The sequence below is a fragment of the Falco biarmicus genome, chromosome 14 (genome assembly GCF_023638135.1).
Source record: "Falco biarmicus isolate bFalBia1 chromosome 14, bFalBia1.pri, whole genome shotgun sequence".
Lineage (NCBI taxonomy): Eukaryota > Metazoa > Chordata > Aves > Falconiformes > Falconidae > Falco > Falco biarmicus.
This window is the reverse complement of record NC_079301.1, coordinates 16,433,987-16,453,717: the sequence shown is the minus strand read 5'-3', so window position 1 is coordinate 16,453,717 and position 19,731 is coordinate 16,433,987. Positions and strand designations below refer to the sequence as shown.

The window sequence follows — 19,731 nt, the reverse complement described above, 5'->3', positions numbered from 1 at the left end:
CCTAAGAGAAGCAAGGGGCTGCTGGACTTAAGTATCTCACTGGGAATTATCCTTTGTTGAACCCTTGTGTTAGGCCTGGAGTAACAGTTTTCTCTGCTTGGAAGGGCTGTTAAACTTGTTGGAGGAGTAGACAGGTGGAGAGTGTTGGAAGAGACCTTTGTTTCTGCCCCCATCTTACTCCTTTGTCATGTTTTCTTACAGTGGAGAACGAAGCTCACTGTGACTTTGTGAAGCTGCGGGAGATGTTGATTCGCGTGAACATGGAAGACCTTCGTGAACAGACCCACACACGCCATTATGAGCTGTACCGGCGATGTAAGCTGGAAGAGATGGGTTTCAAGGACACCGATCCAGACAGCAAACCCTTCAGGTGGGATCCCTGGAGGAGACAGGGGAGCTCCCGACGGGCATTGTTCGTGCGCTGCGTGTGTGTGCGTGTGTGTGTCCTTGAGAGAACACGTAAAAGACCAATGCGGCAAGAAAACCTGCCAGGTCAGATTAATTCAGACTTCAGCAAAGGTGCTGGCTGAGTGAGGGAAGGTGAAAACACAGAGAGCATGTGCAGGATTAACTGTGAAGCTGCAAGTGTAGCAGTAGAAGTGTCTGTGCTGGAGAGATACAGCAATGTCCCTCTGAACTAGTGTTAGTTGCCAGCTGGTCTCTTTGAATTGCCCAGCATTCAACATGCAGAAAAGTGCAGTAGCTTACAGACCCCAGAAACAGTTGGATAAAAAAGACCTTGGGCACGTGTGGGTGAGTAGGAAAAGTGCTGCGGGCAAGCAATATTCATGGTGAGGGCCTGATTTCAGAGGCTCAGGGGAAGCAGAGTTTGTCCCAAGTCATATCACTGGACTTTCCTTTCTTTTTAGCTTACAAGAAACTTACGAAGCCAAAAGAAATGAGTTTCTGGGGGAACTGCAGAAAAAGGAAGAGGCAATGAGGCAGATGTTTGTCCAGAGGGTCAAAGAGAAAGAAGCGGAGCTGAAGGAGGCTGAAAAAGAGGTGAAGACTGCAGTACTTGTCTCTTCACGGTTGTGAGTGATAGATCCACTCCAAAGTAGGTAGCTGCTGCCAAAGCACTCTCTGCAGACCACAGTTTAGGACTTCCTTATCAAGAAATCTGAAGTTTGACTGGGGTCGTGGTGACATTAAGGGGACATGGGGACACGTTCTTCCTGTGGGACAAGACTAGATCACAGTGTTTGCAGTGTACAACCTAGTGCACCATGAAAGTGCCATAGTCTTGATTCTGATGGAGAGTTGCAATGTGGCAAAACTCAAGGAGAGAAACAGCCCCCCATATAAGCTTGTTATATAAAAAATATACCTATACAACTTCCTTAGTGTTGTAAAAAATCCATTAATTTACTGACCTTTAAAGAGGAATAAGGCAGAGACCCCTGGAAATGGTTTACTTTTTTAATTATTATTATTTTTATGATTATACTCTCCCAATCCTCTGTTGTCAGTCTGTGCGATGGTGCATCACTAGAACACTGCCTGGTTTGTAAGCTGTTGTGGAAGGGGACTGTTCCCTGCCTTTTGTCTACACAGTGACAACTCAGGGGGCTAGAAACAATGTAGGGACCAAGGGAGTCTTGCAGGCTCAGATCTCATGGGATCCTTCCATCTTCCCTTCTCCTGTGAACAGAATGTCTGGTAGTGCTGGGCCCTGCTCACCTCTCTCCTTTCCCTCTAGCTACACGAGAAGTTTGATCGCCTGAAGAAGTTACATCAGGATGAAAAAAAGAAGCTAGAGGATAAGAAGAAGTCTCTGGATGATGAAGTAAATGCATTTAAACAAAGGAAGACAGCAGCTGAATTGCTCCAATCTCAAGCTCAGCAGGCTGGAGGATCGCAAACTCTGAAAAGAGATAAGGAAAGAAAAAAGTAAGTTGCTAAGCCAGTGGTATTTGCTTTTTGGTAATGGTTCTCCTTTACTGTTTTTCTGGGTGTTCATATCTCTCTTCCAGCCTAGCCAGTCATTACCAGGGGAAGGTTTGCAGCCAGATTTAATCCGTAGTAAGGTTTAGTAGCTGGAAGCATTTTACTTTTAGCTGTCATCCTGAAGAGCAGGGACTAGTGCTCACTTCCCTCATTGTTTGCTGACAGAATGGGAGAGGATGAACTTGGTTTTATTCCCTGAGATTCCCTGCTCCTCCCTTGGTCTGTCAGTGCTTGTAATGAAGTGGAACAGTATTGGCTGCCAAGGCTAGGGTGCAGATAGCAGGGACGTCCCGCTACCCCCAGAGAGGAGCATGTCCTGTCTCGGAGTCTTATTTGTTTAGGTTGGGAAAAAGCTTATACTGTGGAAATTACTCAGCAAGACTAATAGTCTTGAATTCTGGAATGTGCAAAATATAAGGCTGCAAAATTAGGGGATAGGTCATAGTTCCTTGTTAGGGCTGGTGTTCTTCTCCAGCCCTAAATCAGCTTTTTGCTCTCCACAGAAACAGTGAGAAGATCCTGCGTGACTTTAGCAGGGGTTCCCCATGCCAGGGACTAGTGTGACAGGATCTGGCCCCTCGTTAGGGTCTTGTGATCTGGGCTGTCTGCAGTGCCAATGCCAGGCTGCCAATGCTCTGCAGCTGGTCGAGAGCAGCCAGCTGTACAGCTGAAACAGTCCTCCCCGTTCACGTAGCAATCAGCAGGTCCTTTTCTTCTCGCTTTGTGGTATGTTTCCCAAAACACAGTGCTGTGCCACCTTAGCATGTGTACAAAGAGTGGTGCACAGATAAACCAGGTTCTGGTTTCTTTACCACTGCCATAATCCCCTCTCTGCACATCCCTGGGGCAAATCCAGGGTAAATCCTGCCTGCGCTACACAGTCTTAAGTACGTGGAGAAGTGCTGTTAATATGAACAATACGGCATGTGCCCAGAGAGCTCACAGGACTGTTTGTCAGGGAAAATAGCCCTTGACTGTTAAGCTTGGAATCGAATGAGACAGGAGAGGGAAAACCCAGTAACCAGAAATCCTAGTTTAGTCTTTTTCGTTTTGAGGTGGAGCTGCTTTAGTGTCAACATTCTTTTGCGATGAGCAATTCATGCTGCCCTTTTCTCGCTTGTTAGTTCCTTTTTCCACTGTGTATTTTGATTTGCGCTTTTGAATTACCTTCAGGGGGGTTTAGTATCTTTTCATACTGAGGAGCCTGAGACTGACTGGGGAAAGGCCTCTCTCCCCAGCCTGGACTGTGTGAGGAGCACACAACTGAGTTCTTTCATGCTGAGAGCCCTCAGACATCCACATGCTGAGGATTGCAGACTTCAGCCCTGAGATCAGCCAGGGTCAGGAATGCAGAAAAGGGAGAGGACATGCCCTTTAGTATGAGCCACTAGTTGCAGTGGCCCAAGTCACACTCTTGTTCCTAGAAGCAGTTCTGATCTCAGAAGAGCTCCTTGACACCAAGCACATTCATATGGAATATCGTTAGTACCATCCTTGTCGGTTAAGGGCACAGAAAACTCCATGAAAGGGATAGGTTAGTGCTTGAGTAAGGCTTGGGAACATACTAGGAGGCCTCTTTCTCCTCCAGGAAAATAGCTGTGTTAGAAATGGTGCTGCTTTATTTACTCTGTAACATCTCCAGTTGTCCCTAATAACTAATTTCAGTATTTAGATCATAAATATCTCTAACAATCCATTAATTTCACAAGCTGTAGCTTAATTGTATCTTGTTTACTAGTGGCTGACAGTACATTAGCCTTTTGTCTTTCACAGGTGACTCTGTTAAACCCAAGCTCTGTAATTTGCACTAATCATGACTTGGTTTTTTTTTTTTTTGTTTGGCGTTTTTTTGTTGTTGTTGTTACATTATTCTCATCATTATTAGCTCTTACATGTATGCTGTTTTACAGTTAGCTGCTGTTTGGCTGCATGGTGCATGAGGCACATTGTCCTGGTAAGCGTCATTAACTAATATAGACCTCACAGTGGGATCAGTTACAGTTCCTAAAAAAGCAGACCCTGTGCAAGTCCAGAAGCCTATAAGTATTCTCTCTATCTTCCTCTGCTTTCACCCTTACTACACATGCTCTACCAGTCTCTTTCTACATAGGTCCTTGTCAAAGAAGGGTTCGGTGAAGTTTGTCTTCAAAGATTCTGCAAAGTAAAATGCAGAGGGACTCAGTATTAGGACATGAAATGTAGAAAAATAAGGATTAGGTCCTCTCCCTTTTAAACCTTTCCAGCACTTTATTGGCTCTGTTTTCCTTATTCCATCTCCCTTAGAAATAAATTATATTCTTTAATCACACAGGCCATGTTGATACTGTGGCAACAATTGCTATGGAGATGTGGTGCTGACGATAGCACCCAGCTAGCCATGCAAATGTCTTTTTCCTTTCTCCTCCTTCCCTCCCACCCCTCCAAGTTGTAGCGTTAACTTGTGGTTACAGTGCAGGTGAAAGCAGATGCAAGACTAGTTTTCTATCCCTGCCCTTCACATACTGAAGGGTGGTAAAATTTGCCACACCTAGAGCTTTTCCTTTGTCCCAAAGCACCAGAGAATCACCAAACTGTGTGTGTACACGTGTGTGTATGTGTGAGGGGGTGTTAAAGAAGCTACAGCCAAGTAACCAGACCTAACCAAACCACTATTCACCTGCTGACCAATTACAGCTGATCATCCAAAACCACAAGAGATGATGGACTGAGCATTTAGCACATAATGAAGGCTCTGAAGGTAGACTGAGAGACTTTATGACATTTTTAACAGTCACATGGGTCGCCCATGGTTGGATGTTCAGTTGCAGCAGATGGACTCAGACCCATGTTCCTGGCAGTCATGCCAAATGTGCCCACAGTTGGGTAAGGCTAGTGGTAGAAGAAAGTTGTATTCAAGATGTGTCCAGGAAGCCTACCAGAGCACTTTGCCCCTGAACAAGGCCAGCATCCGAGTTTCTGAGGACTTTTGCCAAGGTGTAGAGAGTTTCCACTGCAGCAGAGATTGTGGTGTTACGCTGTGAGTCTGTTCTGCTCCAGTTGCTGCAACTCTGTCTCTGGCTGCACGTGAGCAGGGATGTAAGGTGGCCACACAGTCATGGGCAGGCTTGTAGAATGGATAAGGTTGCCTGAAAGAGTGAACAAATCTGGCCATAAGCAAGTGTCTGCAGTGCAAAGTGCCAGCATCTGTTGTAAAACAAAGGCTCATTTAAACAAAGATGCGTAAGAAATGCACCTGCCTGGCAGGAGAGCAGCATCCTGGTAAGGCTTATTAGTTAAGCTGCTAATGACAGTGGTCTACTTACTGCAAGGTTGAGTGTGTTTAATTGAGCCTTTTTAATTTGCTGTTGATTCTCTGGTGAGAGGAAAAAGAAAGCTCCCACAGGAACGTCTTGCTTCTTGACAGAGCAGCAATACTAATTACGCAAGGCAAGGGTGACAGCACCCCAGGTGAGGTGCACAGGTGTCTCAGAGGAGGGACCTGTTGAAACAGCAGCACTTAACTGTAGAACGCTCTAAAACCTCAGCATTGAGTCCACCCTTCCCTGCAGACAAAGCTAGGATTTACTTTCTCTCCAGGGTACAGTCCAAACTAACTTAAGGTCTGCCCTTAAATAGGGAAAAGCTGGTTTCCAGGATTCCTTCCCTCTTAGCTCCACCAAGGGAAATGGAAAAGCGAGGAAACATTACGCTGTCAGTAAGAGGCATTTGAATTTGATTCCAATGGGACGTTCCACTTAACAGAAGAGCTTCAGAAGGGTCTTGCACTGACTCGAACTGGAGCTTGCTGTCATCTTGAGCGGTCCAGTTGAATGAATGTCTCTGCTGCTAATGGTAACTGTAAAACAACGAAAAGAACAATTCTCTGCTTATCAGGCTCTGATAGTGAAAAAATAAGCTCAAAGAATAACAGTGTTCATTCTGGTGCTGAGTACAAAGGCACAGCTAAAGTGCAGTTAGAGTGAACATTACTGATTTGTGTTGGGTTTGGATTGCTTTTGGCAGCCCTCGTAACTACACGCTGTTGTACGCCAGGCTTTGAATCCAATGAAGTTCTTTGTTCCCACTATACAAATGCAGACAGTGCCTTTTTCAATGGGCATTTGTCATTGCTGAATTAAATATGTATATATGGTACTTTTCCAGAATTCAGAAAAATACTCTCCATATTGATCCATAAAGTATTGCAGGGCTCCACTGTTTTGCAAGGATACAAACAAGTCACAGTTGATGAGTCCTGTAGCTTACAGCACTGTGAAAGGATTGTTTTAGAAAATAAATTTGCTTCATCCCACTGCTGAGTGTGTGTGTGTATGCCTGTGACTGCATAAAGCATGTTTTGTAATCAAATTAAACCTTATTAACACTGAGCAACATTTCCTTTTTGTGTGTGTGTTAGGAAACATTTTTATTCTTATTTTGGTTTTTGTCATTAATCCATAAAACCATTAATCTGCCTTTTTCTTTCATTTTCAGTTCAGGTTTCCTGTAGAACCTTTCCCTTCACACCAGAAGCGAATGCCCCCACATTCGGTTAACACGCAGCTATGCCATTGTGCCTGTTTGCTCACCTTTACTCATTGCTCCCTTCCTGCGCTCACCGTTTTGTTTTAAGCGAGAGTCCGCACCCTTGGCTGTTCTGGGTTATGGTTGTTCTGGCGAAGAGCTCGGCAACAGCCTACGTGGAACTGGCAAGAGGTGCTCATGGCTGATATCTCTTCCCCTTTGGGCAGTAGCAGGCTGCCGAGCGCTCGTAGGGCTAGCATCCCCTCTTCAAAATTGCTCGGCTTTTTGTCTCTCCCTCCGTTTTGTGCGAGGGCTGCATGGTAAGAGAGCGCGGCTGCTTGTTGGTGTGCATTTAGCCCCTGTCGTGGGACCGCTCTGAATGCCACCCGATGCTGCCGTGGGGTGGGACGTGCTGTCTCAAGAGGCCAGCTGCCCTCTCTCCCCTTATTAATTTGCTGTATCTAACTCCTCATTACCATCCTGTGCCGCCATGTGTGACTCAATTTTAAAGGACTTTTTGCAAAAAAACTTGACATCCTCGCAGGCGTGGGCCTGAGTCCAGACCTCTAGTCCCCAGGCCTGGGGGATTCTCAAACTTGGATCCACGGTTTGCAACTAAGTGTTCTCTGAATGCTGCAGGGGTCACGAAGGATCTCTTGCCTTGTCTCCCTCTCAGTGTGCTGGCCTGGATGCACATCCTGGATCCAATCTCAGGGAAAGCTGGTCACCTTGCTGTACATATCAGTGTTTGTGAAGAAAGATGATGATGATGTTTCGTTTACTTTCTTCTCAGTGATTCCAACAATTTCTGGTTTTAATGCAAAAAGTATTACCTTAATTTTTTTTTTATTTGGCATCTGTTTAGAAGTTTGCAGGTGCTGGCAGGTTGCTTCTCGTATTTTCTGTTCAGCAAAAGCCTTGTTTTAATGCAAGATTTGCACTGAGAAGGAGGGTGTTTTGCTCACGGGGGCCAGGAGTTCACTCTGGCCAAGTGCAACTGTGGTTTGCCTGTAGGTGTCTTCTCTGTGTATTTCTGGATGAGTTTTGTTTTTAAATAAAGACTTCATCAGACAGTGAATTCTGGTTAACATTTACTTCTTTTGTTTTTTGTTTTCTTTGCCCTTCTTTTACAGTAACCCATGGCTCTGTACTGAGTAGTTACCCCTGAATACAATGGGCTGGAATGGACCTTCATTTACTTGTTAAATCGGAGGGTCTAATAAAGCGTGACAGCATTTCAGCTGTGACCTTTCCATGGTGTTACCCTTGCTCTCTTCTATATCCTCATTGTGATTCTGTCTTTACTATGTACTGGTGGTTATTGCTTTTATTAAACAATGTAAAATTAGTCCTAACAAGGTTTTGGATGCAGCAACATTAAATCCTACCCCCCTTTTTTTTTTTTAACTTCCCCCTACAATTAATGGATTTCCCTTTCTCCTGGTCCCTCTTCACCCAGATAAATAAGGGATGTGGAAATAAGTTCTGTGAGTTATTTTTGCTGGCAAAATAACAACACAGCTTAAATGTATTTATTGGTGACGTTAGAATGATGACACCACCTTAGTTTAATTATCACATAGTTGAGAGATAAAAAAAACCCTCTTTTCTCTTTATACTTGATGTAATTTTCAATACAGCATCTGTCTTTTTTTATTTGCTTTTATTTTTTATTTTGCTAATTCATGCTACCTGAAGACTAGCATTTAATCCTCATTTCCATTTCAGACTTGCTTGTTGTGACCCTGATCCTTCAGTCACACTGTGTGCAGGCTAAGTTCTCTGTATGTGGGTGCATCCACACGTCCTGACCCTGCTGAAAGATCAGGATGCATGCTGCCAAATAGTTTCAACAAAAACCCTGCAAACCCTGGGTTTTTGGAAGATGAGCATACCTCAGACCTAGCCGTGATAGGTAATGCTGATTTTAGCGCAAGGCACTGCTGGGAGTTTTACTTGAAAGGTAGTCTGGATGATGCTGAAGCCTCATGAGTGGTTTCTGCATACGATGCGTTAGTCTGGCTCGCTGCTTGCGGCGGCAGCAAACTTTACGCAGTAGCCCCGATCACGCAACAGCCTGGCCTCTGTTTCTGGCAGCCAAGGCAGTTAAAACTCTTGATCGCCATGTATATTCTCAGGTATTCTGTTTTGCCGTAAATACAATTTTATTTCCCCTAAAAATCTTTGACTGTTTTGTGGGTTTGTTTTTGTGGGGTATTTTTAAGCAAATGAAAATAATGTATTTACTATTCAATAATACTTCGAGTATTTACTACAAGTATTTGCTACAAGTTTTGACTTGCTGTCAAATGTTGGCTTGCTGCCAAAACCAGTCGGTGTCAGTCTGTCAGTGATTTCTAGATTATCTGCTAAAAGAACCATTTAATGTGGCTTTTTTTTTTTTTTTTATGAAACTGCAGGTCACTAGCTGTTCTTCCTGAACGTTTGCCTTACTAGAACGTTACTTAAAGTTACATAAAGTCTTTTTAAAGACTTTAAAGGGAAAAAGTTTTTACTTGTGTGATTTCCTTGAAGTACTTGAGCTACCATAAGGAGGTTCCATCTCTCCTCTGTCAGCTGTTTTCATGTTGCATCTCTTTTTCTTGCTTTTTGAATGTCTTTCTCTTTTTTGCTAATCTTCTGTTTTTTTCTCTTTTTTCCCCTTTTCTCTCTCTGTAGCTTTTTTTAATCTGTCTTCGCCAGCTGCACTGGGTCTGAGGGAGAAGACTGCCACTTCTAGAAGAGTTTAAGGGTGTTATGTCTGGGGAGGGGGGGAAAAAAATCTTCAGTGTTAGTGTATTGGGAAGAAGCTCTTTTACTGACTTGCATGATAGCTAAAATTGAAGTGTCTTGTAATTTGTGTGACAAGACAGGGTAATACGGGGGGAACTGGTTGTTTAACTGGGATTTTGAAGAGCAACAGAAATGATGTTTGGACTAACAATGTAGCGAATACATTTTCAAACATTGTTACGGGCATATTTTTTTTTCTAATTTTGTCTTTAATAATGTAAATGTCATGGGCTTCCATGAGGTGTGAAGCCTAAGGAATATTTTCAATATGCGGTCGTTCGATTGGGTTTGGAAACTGTGCATTCAGAGTCAAAGGAAATATAAACAGGGTGCAATTTGCTCTGCTGGCAGCCACGAAATCATTTTAACAAAGAAATAAAGTAAGAAGAATTGTGTGTTTTCATTGGTGTCCTCCTGTGTCTCACCACCTTACAGAACAGGCTGCGGTACTGTGTTGGGGTTTTTCCCTAATGAAACCTCTTGTTCTTTGAAGTTAGAAAAAAGTTAGTGGCATCAGGAGGGAGAGGCGATGCTGGCAGCCGGTACCGTAGGCACAGTGACCGGCGCGGGCGCACAGGCCCCAGCCCTCACGCCTCAGCCCGCTGGCCCGTGGCCCTGCCCGGCCGCCACCATCTCCTCTCCCCATGCCGGGGCTGTGGCCTCGGTACAAAGGCCCAGAGCCCGGTTTACGCCGCCAACCCTGAGGAACCAGCGCTGTTCATCCCCATACCTTTATAAATTTCATGTAAATTTAAATAAAAAATATGAAAGGCAGCATGCGTGTGGTCGTGTTTGCTGCTGGCGCGGTCGGTGTGGGGCTGAGGGTGCCCGCAGGGCCGGGGGGCTCAGCCTGGCTTCGTGGGCACCGGGAGTGGCAAGGGCGGTTCTCCGGGGGGAGGCACCCCACCTCGGGCCCGCCAGGCTGCCTGCAGCGCCCCGGGGCCGGCGGCTGGCACCCGGCGCTACGCTGCCTGCCCGGGGCGAGCCCCGCGGAGAGCGAGGGGAACCCGGCCTCTCGCTCCGGCACCGCGGGGCCCGGCGAGCAGGAGCCTCTGGGGCGGCACCCGGAGCCGGGCGGGCGGGGCCGTTCTCCCCGCCCCGCCGCTTCCCCCGGCGGCCTGTGGGGGCCGCGGCTCGGTCCCCGCCGCCGCTCGGCGCCCTGAGCGGCCCGGCGGCAGCCGCCAGGGGGCGCGGGGCAGCGGCGGCGTGTGGCGCGGCGTGTTCTCGCGGCGTCTCGGGCGCTCGTGACGCGCGGCCACGTGACGCGGCGCCGGCCGGGCCGCTCCGCGCGGGTGACGGGGGGGTACCGGGCCGCGGCGGCGGGCGGGGGGCGCGGGGGGGCTGGGCCGAGTGGCGGGGGGGGGGGGTGGGGGGGGGCTGAGGGCGGGCGGCGCTCCCCGGCGAGCCGCGGCCTGGTCCGCACGTGGGGCCTGGTTCCCTCCGGCACGCCCGGGCCGCTTCCGCCGCCGTGAGCGCCTGTGCCCGGCGGCTCGGCACCCACCGGCGGGGGCGGGACCGTCCGCCGAGCCGCCGCCCGCCATGCCGCCGCCGGAGCAGGTGCCTGAGTCGGTGCTGGAGCAGTGGCGGCAGTACAACGAGACCGAGCGGCAATGGGGGCTGCGCCGCCGCTTCATCCTCCGCCACCTCCACGGCTACCCCGGCGCCGCCATCGACCAGCTGCTCTCGCTCTCCGTCCTCTGGACCAACCACATCTTCATGGGCTGCAGGTGAGGCCCGGCGGGACGGCACCGGCACCGGGCTGCCGCCGGGGGGCGGCTCGGCAGCCACGGTGGGGCCGGGGGCAGGCCCTGAGGTGGGCCCGGGGCCGCGGGGGAGGCCCTGAGGTGGGCCCGGGCCCTGAGGCGGCCGCCCGGGGTGGCTGTGGCGGGCCCCGCTGCCTGCCGGGCGTGTGGGCCCCGGGGTGCCAGCCCGGCTCCGCGGGACCCCCCAGGCCTGGGGCGGCCTGTCCCGCTGCCCGGAGGTGCGGTAGGAGTTTGAAGCCGGGGCCGGGCGAGGAGAAGCGGCTCCGGCTCCCGTCGTGGCCCGGGGCTGCTCGGCTCAGCCTGGGCCCCAGCCGGCTTCTGCAGTGACGGCGGAAGGGGCTGGAGCAGAGCTTCGGTGCCCGGGTAGTTTTCTTGGCTCCAACATGCGTATGTGGAGGGGAGCAAGCTGCTGAGAAAGTCTATAGATGTGTTTTGAAAGTAGTTCCTGATGTCCCACCCCTGAAGACTCGTTAAGCGTGTGGTATTGTGCTTTGTAATTTCAGTGAACGTGGCCCTCCAAACCTCCGGCAGCCTATTCAGTCCCCTTAAAGCTCAGTTTTTCTGAGAGAAGAGGTTTTCCTTCACCAGGGTTACTGCTAATGCGCAGAAACCACCGTGCTGTCACCACTAGCAAGGTTGCAGAGATCTGTAGGAACGTCACTCCTTCCCAACTGCCACTACTGATGTTGTGATTATTTTTAACTGGACATAAGGCTTTAAAGACAGAGGCAACTGCCTAACGACTAACTTCAGCAAACTGTGCAGGGACGGAGGAGCTTGTAAACACTAAAGGGCATGTAGTTTGACTTGTATTAACGTTACTGTCCTGAAGCCTTGTTGGGCAGGATTTTGCGTTATTTGTACACAGCCACGCCAATGACTTTAAATGTAGACCTGCATGTTTTCTTCTTTCTTTCAAATCCAAGTACCAAAATTGAACATAGTTTTAGAACAGCTTCACGTTCAAAAGCCTGAGTAGTATGTTAAAATTGAGCGTATCTTCTTAAGCTTTATAGTCTCTTTGGTCCATCAGCTCATCTTAATGTGTTTATGTGCTGTCTTAATGGCACACTGTCTTTGCGACAGTGCTTTTGGGAATCTATGCAATAATATAGTTACGGGGGGGCTGATGACAGAAGTGAAGAACTGTGTGCCAAGATCTCAAATCCTAAAAAATGATGCAACTTAAGCCTGTAAGCACATGTACTTTCCCTGATGAACATCTCTATCTGCAGCTCTCAGGGGAAACGTGAGCAATAGATTTAGGCACGATGCGGTGCAGAGCCATTATCAGCGAGGATGTGTCCTCAAACCTTGTGTTGTGCATGAATGTGAATGCACTACACTGGCACGTGAACAGCTGCGCTGTTACAGAGCACTTGGCAGCTTTACTTAAGATTTGTCTGGGGAAGGGAGGAGACCCACAGCTTGCTCTGGAACTGCTTTTTGCTGCTTGGGGAGAGCTGTTGTTGCTGTATCAAGTGAATAACTTCAAAGTTTGGGGAGTTTTTGTTGGTTTGAGTTCATTGGGTTGGCTTTTGGTTTGTTTGGCTTGGTTTGGTTTGTGGGGTTTTTTTAAAATGTTGAGCATGTGCTAGTTGAAGGCAGTCTGTTCATTACAGTCTTTGCTGATGAAACGTGAAGGTGTGTTCTGCTGGGGGATGACATGGAAAATGTCCAGAAAGCTTAGAAAACATGGTCTGTGAGGAAGGCGTTCAGTAACAGGATCCATTTAGCTTAGGGATGGATGAGAGAAGATGCCTTGTGTCATCAGGTGTGTTAAAAGTGGCTGCGAAATGGAGAGGGGGGAAGCAGGGAGCATTGTGCTCCGGAGCTAGAGGGATGAGGATAAGAGGTAACATTTAAGTTACGCCCAGGAGACTTTTAGGCATTGGAAGAATAGGGTTCCTCCGCCTCCATGTGCAGTCACCACAACCTGAGATGTCTAAGGCCAGGTTAGACAAACACGTTGGGACTGGTCGATGTTCCCCCATGCAGAAATCTGAGCCCCAGGTATCTCCATCTTTTGGGAAGAAGAGTGGCACGCTCACGTCAAATCTAATGCTGTTCTTGCACCCTGCTGGAAAAGGGTATTGTCCTTCATGTTCCCATCACAGGTAATGTATTCTTCTCTCTGTAAGCCAGGGAGAGGAATAGAGATTCCTGCCCCGCTCCCTTCTGGCTGTGGGAGAATGAGGGTATTGCCACCATCGGGCACCCTTTGATCCCTCTTGGCATTTTCTTCCCATGTAGGGTTCCACTGCCTCGCTGCTGGGGGCTGAGCTGTGCTGTGTACCTTCAGATGAAGCAGGGACCACAGTAGTGTGTATTCGGAGTTCTCTGCTAGTATTTAAATGGATCTTATTTCTGCCTGGCCCTCTAAATCAGGAACAGGAAGGGCATTTCTTGAGTGGAGCGTGAGTACATTTCCAGAGCCCTTGGAACAGCAGTATTTAAAAGCTCATGTAAGTTACTGCAACTTTAGCTGCTGGGACAGTTGTGGACTCCTGTCCATGGGCAGTGACCTGATGTTTTTTGCCTTTTGAAGGTGAGCAGACCACACAGCAGGTGCAAGATTGCTTTTTCTTCTTTGTGAACCACAGTGTGAAGCTGTCAGAGGCTAGTTTCAGGCCATGTTTGTAAGTTCTCCTTGCTTAGAAAAGTTTGGGTTTTTTTCTTGTTCAGCTTCAGCGTGCACACGGCTTGATGTGACAGATTCCCAGAGTGGTGGAAAACTGAGATGGTCAGGGTTGTGAGGCCAAGAGGGATGGGGTCGTACAGTGCGTGTCCTGCCTGCGTGGAACTGCAGGCATGCTGCAGCAAGGTCAGGGTTTGCACAGAGCTCGATACAGCCACCTCACATCTGTCGTGGCTCAGAGATTTGGAACGTTTCAGTTACAGCTACCAAGCTAGAAATTAGTACGACTTTTTAAAGAGTGGTCGATAAAGGCTGAGCAGTGCCTTTGTCATCTGACATCTGCAGCGTCAGTATTGGTGACGTGCAGTCTGTGGCTGCTGACCCAGACAAGACTTCCGTGCCAGTCAGTCGCTCCGGTGTTTACTGATGCCCACGGAGACGACGACTCCTCCACACCCCTGCATTCCTTAGTGTTTCTAGTAACTCTGCCAAATGTTGTGTTTTGACAGATAATGTATTTAAGTTTAAAACACTGTCAGTTTGGTGGCTTTATGGTTTGTTATTCGCAAATGTGTTCACTTGGAGCCAGGTAGCTTGTTAGTTGGTGTGCCGGCTCTCTGCCAGTGCTGAGCTAGCCTGGGGCCCGTGGTCGGTTCCGTGATAATATTCCGGCAAAATAGGGGGAGTGTCTCCCTTGCATCAAGTACTATGTCTCAGGCAGCTTTAGTTCTTGTTTTGCATAATAAAAGCTTGTGTGTGTGTTGCTGTGGGACCAGTTCTAAAGTGGTTTGCTGTTGAATCCACACAGATATGGCTTGCAGGTCATGGAGAAGGTTCTCAAGATGGCCGAAGGCATTGATATTGGGGAAATGAGGACGTATGAGTTGGTCCCTAGCAGGAAGCTGAAAAGACACCGCTCTCCGTCTGACAGTGAGTATATCCGCCTGTGTGTCAAAGGAGATACTCTTCCCTGTCACTGTTTGGTGAGCATTTGTGGGAGCATGGGGAGAGTGGTGTGCCATGGGGCCACCTCCGAGAGAGCCAGCATGGCAAACTGAAAAGCAGTAACCATGATGTACTCTGCTAGACTGCAGTTGCTTCCCCTCCTCTGCCATTTGTGGGGTGTACATAAGTCATGCAGAGTTCCGTTTTTACTTAAGAAAATGTAGTTTTTCATTGAAATTACCAGGTGGTTGATTTTTCCTAGTGATAGTGTTAGGGAAATGAATCTATGTAATTTCAGTTCAAGGGAATTGAATCTATGCCCTTCTTCACTGTGGTGAGGAGCAATGTTCTGACCTGAGAAGGGACTGTACATGTGCATGGAGACATGGGGTTTAGCTTTTTGACTTATGACCTGCCTGGAGCATTGCAGGGACATTAATTTATTTCTTTGTTGGGGTTTTTTTTTTCTCCCTGCTGGGCCTCGAAGAGACCTGCATATGTCAGCCCAGTCCCCTGCTCTCAGGGGTCAGTGTTCCAGCTGTAGCTTTTCCAGTGGAGGAAATGCAGCAGGCAGAGGGGCTGGTGGTTCAGTGGCTCCATCCGCTGCCTCCTCTCCTGCACCTTTGGAGCTTTCCGCCCCTCTCTTGGGCGGGAGGGGTGGGGGAATTGTTGATGTGTGCAGGTTGTGGGTGTGAGCGGACAGGCCCTTGCTTTGTGAGGCAGTACCAGTAGTTTGGCTGTTTAAAGGACAAATGGTCAGAAAGCACAGGACTCCTCTAGGCTTGGATATAATCCCTAGCTCTGCCAAAGTTTCCTCCCTGATTTTGACACCCAGCAGTCTTTCTGTGCTTCCATGGGCCAGCTGCAAAACTGAGAAAACCACTGCTTTTCTCCCGTGTTTTGTCTGTCTCTCAGGCAGCAGCTCTGAGGCTGAGGGGAAGGGTTCCCTATTGCATGTTACACAGACAGCGTTAAAAGCTGCTCTGCTGGTGAGAGCCTTTAGATTCTGCTGCAGTGCAATCATCAAAATACCAAACTGAGCAAGAAATTTAAACCTTGCCATAATTTATCAAAACTGATGACTGAAGGATTTAACACATGTGTAAGAGCTTTCTCACCTGATTTAAATGTGAAGGCCTGTTTATGCCGCATGCAAAGTGGGTTTTGCATCTGCAGTGCACCGGGCTGTGATAAATACGCTATGGTAGTGTGGTGTCTAGACAGATGTGTTGCCTGACCTATATTATGGTTGCACACATTGGCAGTGGATTAGGCAGCTCATTCCAGGGTGCCGAGGTGGCCTTTTGCTCCTCTGATGAAATTACACACATGTACCGCTTCAGTGTGTGTGGGCTAAATCTTTCCCATGAGAAGTCTTGTATAACCATCTTTTAGATGTTACATATTTGCTTATCAGCTATTTGATTCTCATTTTCTGCAGTAGCTGTGCATCTCAGGATATTCTGCCTCATTGGCATTTCTTCTGGTTAAGAAACAAGAGGTCTACCAGTAATGTGTAATGGGGCCCCCCGGCCGCTGCAGCTGTCGCCTGAGGCTCGGGCAGATTTCTCCATGTTTGGTGTCCTTCAGCCAAGGGTAGTTATATTTACAGAAAATATGCTTCTATTAACACTGTCATTAACAGCCCTGAGTGTTTTGGAAATGAGGGTTCAGTGTCACTGTGTTCCTCCATCAAATGAGAAGACCTGAAGATCATGTAGTTTATCTGAGATCATCCTGCAACCCTGTGGCAGAGTCAGAGCTGAGGCTGCAGTCCTGCTCTGTTCTGTCTTTATTGGCCATAGTTTTTACTTGTTTTAATAGCTTTGAATGGATTAACAGCAGAAACGACTGGATGGGTTCAGTGGGCAATGTTGCAGGGCAGACCAGGTGATTCGGACCTAAAATTCTTGCAACTAAATATGCAGAGATTCTTGTATGGTAGTTGTGGAGCTGGAAATCCCACTGTAGCGACCTGCACAAGGGTGAATGGTCTTACTTGACCAATTGTGCATGTCTTCAGAGAGAAACCTTTTGGTTTGTGGCTAAGAAGTGGGAATCCTGTGTTCAGAGCCTGCAGGCTCCTCCTGGAGATCACTCTCCAAAAACATTGTCTCCCTGTCATAGCGCGTATTGTGATCTTGTCATTTTCTTCCACCCCATAGGTCCAGAGCCGGAAGAGATTCCTGAGCCACCCAAAAAGATGGCCCCCAGGTTCCGGGTGCGACCGCGTTTTGAGCCCATACACTTTGTCACCAGTGCTGAGAAGGACGACAGGAAGGAAGATTCTCTGGACAACCAAATGCAGGAGGTGAACCAGGAGGCAAATACAAACAGCATAGCACAGCCAGTTGAAAACTGTACAAATTCGTTTGCGAGTGCACGGGAGGCGGATCCCCAGCTCTCCAACTCAGCTGGGTTTGGCTTTGCAGGCCAGGCAGCAGCAGCCCAGAAGGTTGTGAATAGTGTGGACTCTACCACAAGCAGCGTGTTGCAGGCTTCTGTTTCTCCTTCAACTGTCCAGTCTGCATCAGAGACTTTCCCTCCGTCAGCTATAATGCTGAAGCAGAGTTTTATCGAGAAACTGTCAGCAGCTATCTGGAAAAATCTTGCTAACCCAGATGCAAACACCGGGACTGATAAAATTAACTATACGTATCTTTTGACACGTTCGATTCAGGCATGCAAGACAAATCCTGAATATATTTATGTTCCTCTGAAAGAAATCGCCCCTGCTGACCTCCCCAAGAGCAAGAAGCTCCTAACAGATGGCTTTGCTTGTGAAGTGCGGTGTCAGAATGTCTACCTGACCACCGGTTACGCTGGCAGCAAAAATGGATCCAGGGATCGAGCCGCAGAGCTGGCAGTCAGGCTGCTGAAGAAGTCTGTGGAAGTTAGAGTCATTCAGCGGAAGTTCAAGCACACCTATCACGAAGACTTGGTGGTGTGTGAGGCAGGCGTGAGCCGCCCAGATTTCCCTCCTGCTCTCAAACCTCACGAGGAGTTTGTAGTTGCCAACAGGGACTGTGTCCCGATGCAGCCTGGGACTGAATCCGTGAAAGGTTCCACTAATACCAACAAACACTGGACTAGTTTTGTCCTCACGGAGAATGCCAGCGATGCAATAGGAATACTTAACAATTCTGCCTCATATAACAAAATGTCTATTGAATATAAATACGAATTAATGCCCAATCGCTCGTGGCGGTGTCAAGTGTATCTACAAGATCACTGCCTCGCTGAGGGCTTTGGCACTAAAAAGACCAGCAAGCACGCAGCAGCTGAGGAGGCACTGAAAATTCTGCAGAAGATGCAGTCAAATATAGCAGCCATCAAAGTGACCCAGGTTCAGAAAGTGGGCTGCTCATCACGGGGCTCTGGGAGGAAGAAGGACCTGAAGGACCTTGTGATTTATGAGAACTCCAGTAACCCGGTGTGTACGCTGAATGACACTGCCCAGTTCAACAAGATGACGGTGGAGTACGTTTTTGAAAGGATGACTGGCATGCGATGGAAATGCAAGGTGCTGCTTGAAGATGAATTCATCGCAGAAGCAGTTGGAGTGAAAAAATCTGTCAAGCATGAGGCAGCAGAGGAAGCTGTGAAAATCCTCAAAAAGACTCAGCCAACTGTTGTTAATAACCTAAAGAAAGGCACCGTTGAAGATGTCATCTCCAGAAATGAGATTCGGGGTCGATCAGCAGAGGAGGCTTTCAAGCAGAAGATCAAAGAAGACAACATTGGGAATCAAATTTTAAGAAAAATGGGTTGGACAGGGGGTGGCCTAGGGAAAGACGGTGAAGGCATTAGGGAGCCTATTTCAGTGAAGGAGCAGTTCAAAAGGGAAGGACTTGGGCTTGATGTTGAAAGGGTGAACAAAATCGCTAAGAGAGATATTGAAGAGATCATTCGAAACTATGCACGCTCAGACAGTCACATTGACTTGACTTTCTCTAGAGAACTGACCATGGATGAGCGGAAGCAGATACATCAGATCGCCCAAAAATATGGTCTTAAAAGTAAATCTCATGGGCAGGGGCACAACAGATACTTGGTGGTAAGCAGGAAGCGGCGCAAGGAGGATCTGTTAGACCAGCTGAAGCAAGAAGGCCAGGTTGGACATTACGAGCTCATTATGCCTCAAGCAGACTGAGGTCAAGTGTCCCATTTGACCAGAGACTGAGCTTCCTAGATACTTAATTAAAGAAAGAGATGCTGCATTTTTTTGTTGTTGGATTATATTAACGTTTGATTCTTTTACTTCGTTAATATAATTTCTAAAATGTTGTTAGACGTTTAGAACTGACCAAGTTCTGTTCGAGTATGTTAGCACAACCCCAAAGCAGTAGTGCTGTCACTGTATGTGTCTTTGATATTACTTGTTCCTTCACATTTTAATAGTTTTGTAATAGCAAAAACACACATCCAATGAGAAGGAATTTGACATCATTTAAAATTACAGTTCCCTTATTCTTCTGACAGAGGAAGGAGGAAAAAAAGCCTTTTTTTTTTAAAAAAAAAAAAATAAAAATTAAAAAGCAAAGGAAATGCAGTCTGGGGAAATAAACCTGTATGTAAAGCTGGTATTAATGACAAAAAAAATAAAGTTTTATTTCTGGAAAAAAGCAGGATTTGTCACACTGTGTAAAGAAAAAGAAAAAAAAAAAAAAAGAAAGTATGGAAGCTGCATTTATTCTTGAGAAGTATATGTAGCGAGGTCTTGTCTCCACTGTGTATGTATGTAGAGAGATTCCTTAACCAGTGCAACAGCACAGGGTTATTCATACATTTGTACCTTGAGCCTTCCGTCCTGCGAATTACTGAATGTGCCGTAATCGTCAGTGTATCAGACTAAGAGGATTCCAGTGCATTTTCACCTTGGAGCGCTGCTTGACATGTGCAAATACCACGGTGAAGTGTGAAATATAAAAACTGGAGGTAAATGCAGAACCCACGCTCGAAGATGCTGGTGTAGCTTGTGGGGACTGTTATATAACTTATTTTTTTACTTTGAATATAAGCTCTTTAATCCTGAGCAAAATCAAGTCTGTGCCTAATTATTTCTCTACTCCCTTACCGTACCTGTGCTTGTCAAGGACGCTTCACAAGTAAACTTTTTCTGGTGTTGCTCCGATGCGTGGT

The 19,731-nt window shown here is 47.4% G+C and overlaps 2 protein-coding genes across 8 annotated transcripts in view; both read left to right on the top strand.

The window, feature by feature from the left end:
- The window catches only part of SEPTIN6 (septin 6), a 31,730-nt gene extending 22,084 nt beyond the window's left edge, over positions 1–9,646 (top strand). Inside the window, exons 7-11 of one of the 4 annotated variants that reach the window (XM_056359546.1) lie at positions 202–370; positions 870–1,002; positions 1,700–1,890; positions 3,858–3,901; positions 6,421–7,528. In XM_056359546.1, the coding sequence (XP_056215521.1) occupies positions 202–370; positions 870–1,002; positions 1,700–1,890; positions 3,858–3,861 (497 nt within the window). In that variant the 3' untranslated portion in view covers positions 3,862–3,901; positions 6,421–7,528. Of the gene's footprint in view, positions 1–201; positions 371–869; positions 1,003–1,699; positions 1,891–3,857; positions 3,902–6,420; positions 7,529–7,583; positions 7,704–9,129 lie in introns of those variants that run through there. The other 3 variants (XM_056359545.1, XM_056359543.1, XM_056359544.1) reach the window with 3 other exon arrangements.
- A 988-nt stretch (positions 9,647–10,634) lies between these two features.
- NKRF (NFKB repressing factor) lies at positions 10,635–18,809 on the top strand. 4 transcript variants are annotated; one of them, XM_056359487.1, is made up of 4 exons: positions 11,946–13,123; positions 13,260–13,645; positions 14,453–14,574; positions 16,755–18,809. In XM_056359487.1, the coding sequence occupies exons 3-4, from the start codon at positions 14,469–14,471 to the stop codon at positions 18,740–18,742; spliced, it is 2,094 nt and encodes a 697-aa protein (XP_056215462.1). In that variant the 5' UTR covers positions 11,946–13,123; positions 13,260–13,645; positions 14,453–14,468; the 3' UTR covers positions 18,743–18,809. The 4 variants fall into 4 exon arrangements, with proteins under 4 accessions (XP_056215460.1, XP_056215462.1, XP_056215461.1 ...); XM_056359486.1 differs by having other exon boundaries at positions 11,946–13,423; positions 13,555–13,645; XM_056359485.1 differs by lacking the exons at positions 11,946–13,123; positions 13,260–13,645 and adding an exon at positions 10,635–10,970.
- The last annotated feature ends 922 nt before the right edge of the window (positions 18,810–19,731 follow it).

Excerpts from the sequence above, each read along its gene's own strand:
- NKRF (XM_056359485.1), top strand. The coding sequence starts at position 10,783 with ATGCCGCCGCCGGAGCAGGTGCCTGAGTCGGTGCTGGAGCAGTGGCGG. Across the intron at positions 10,971-14,452 it reads CACATCTTCATGGGCTGCAG|ATATGGCTTGCAGGTCATGG; the intron begins GTGAGGCCCGGC and ends GAATCCACACAG. Across the intron at positions 14,575-16,754 it reads ACACCGCTCTCCGTCTGACA|GTCCAGAGCCGGAAGAGATT; the intron begins GTGAGTATATCC and ends TCCACCCCATAG.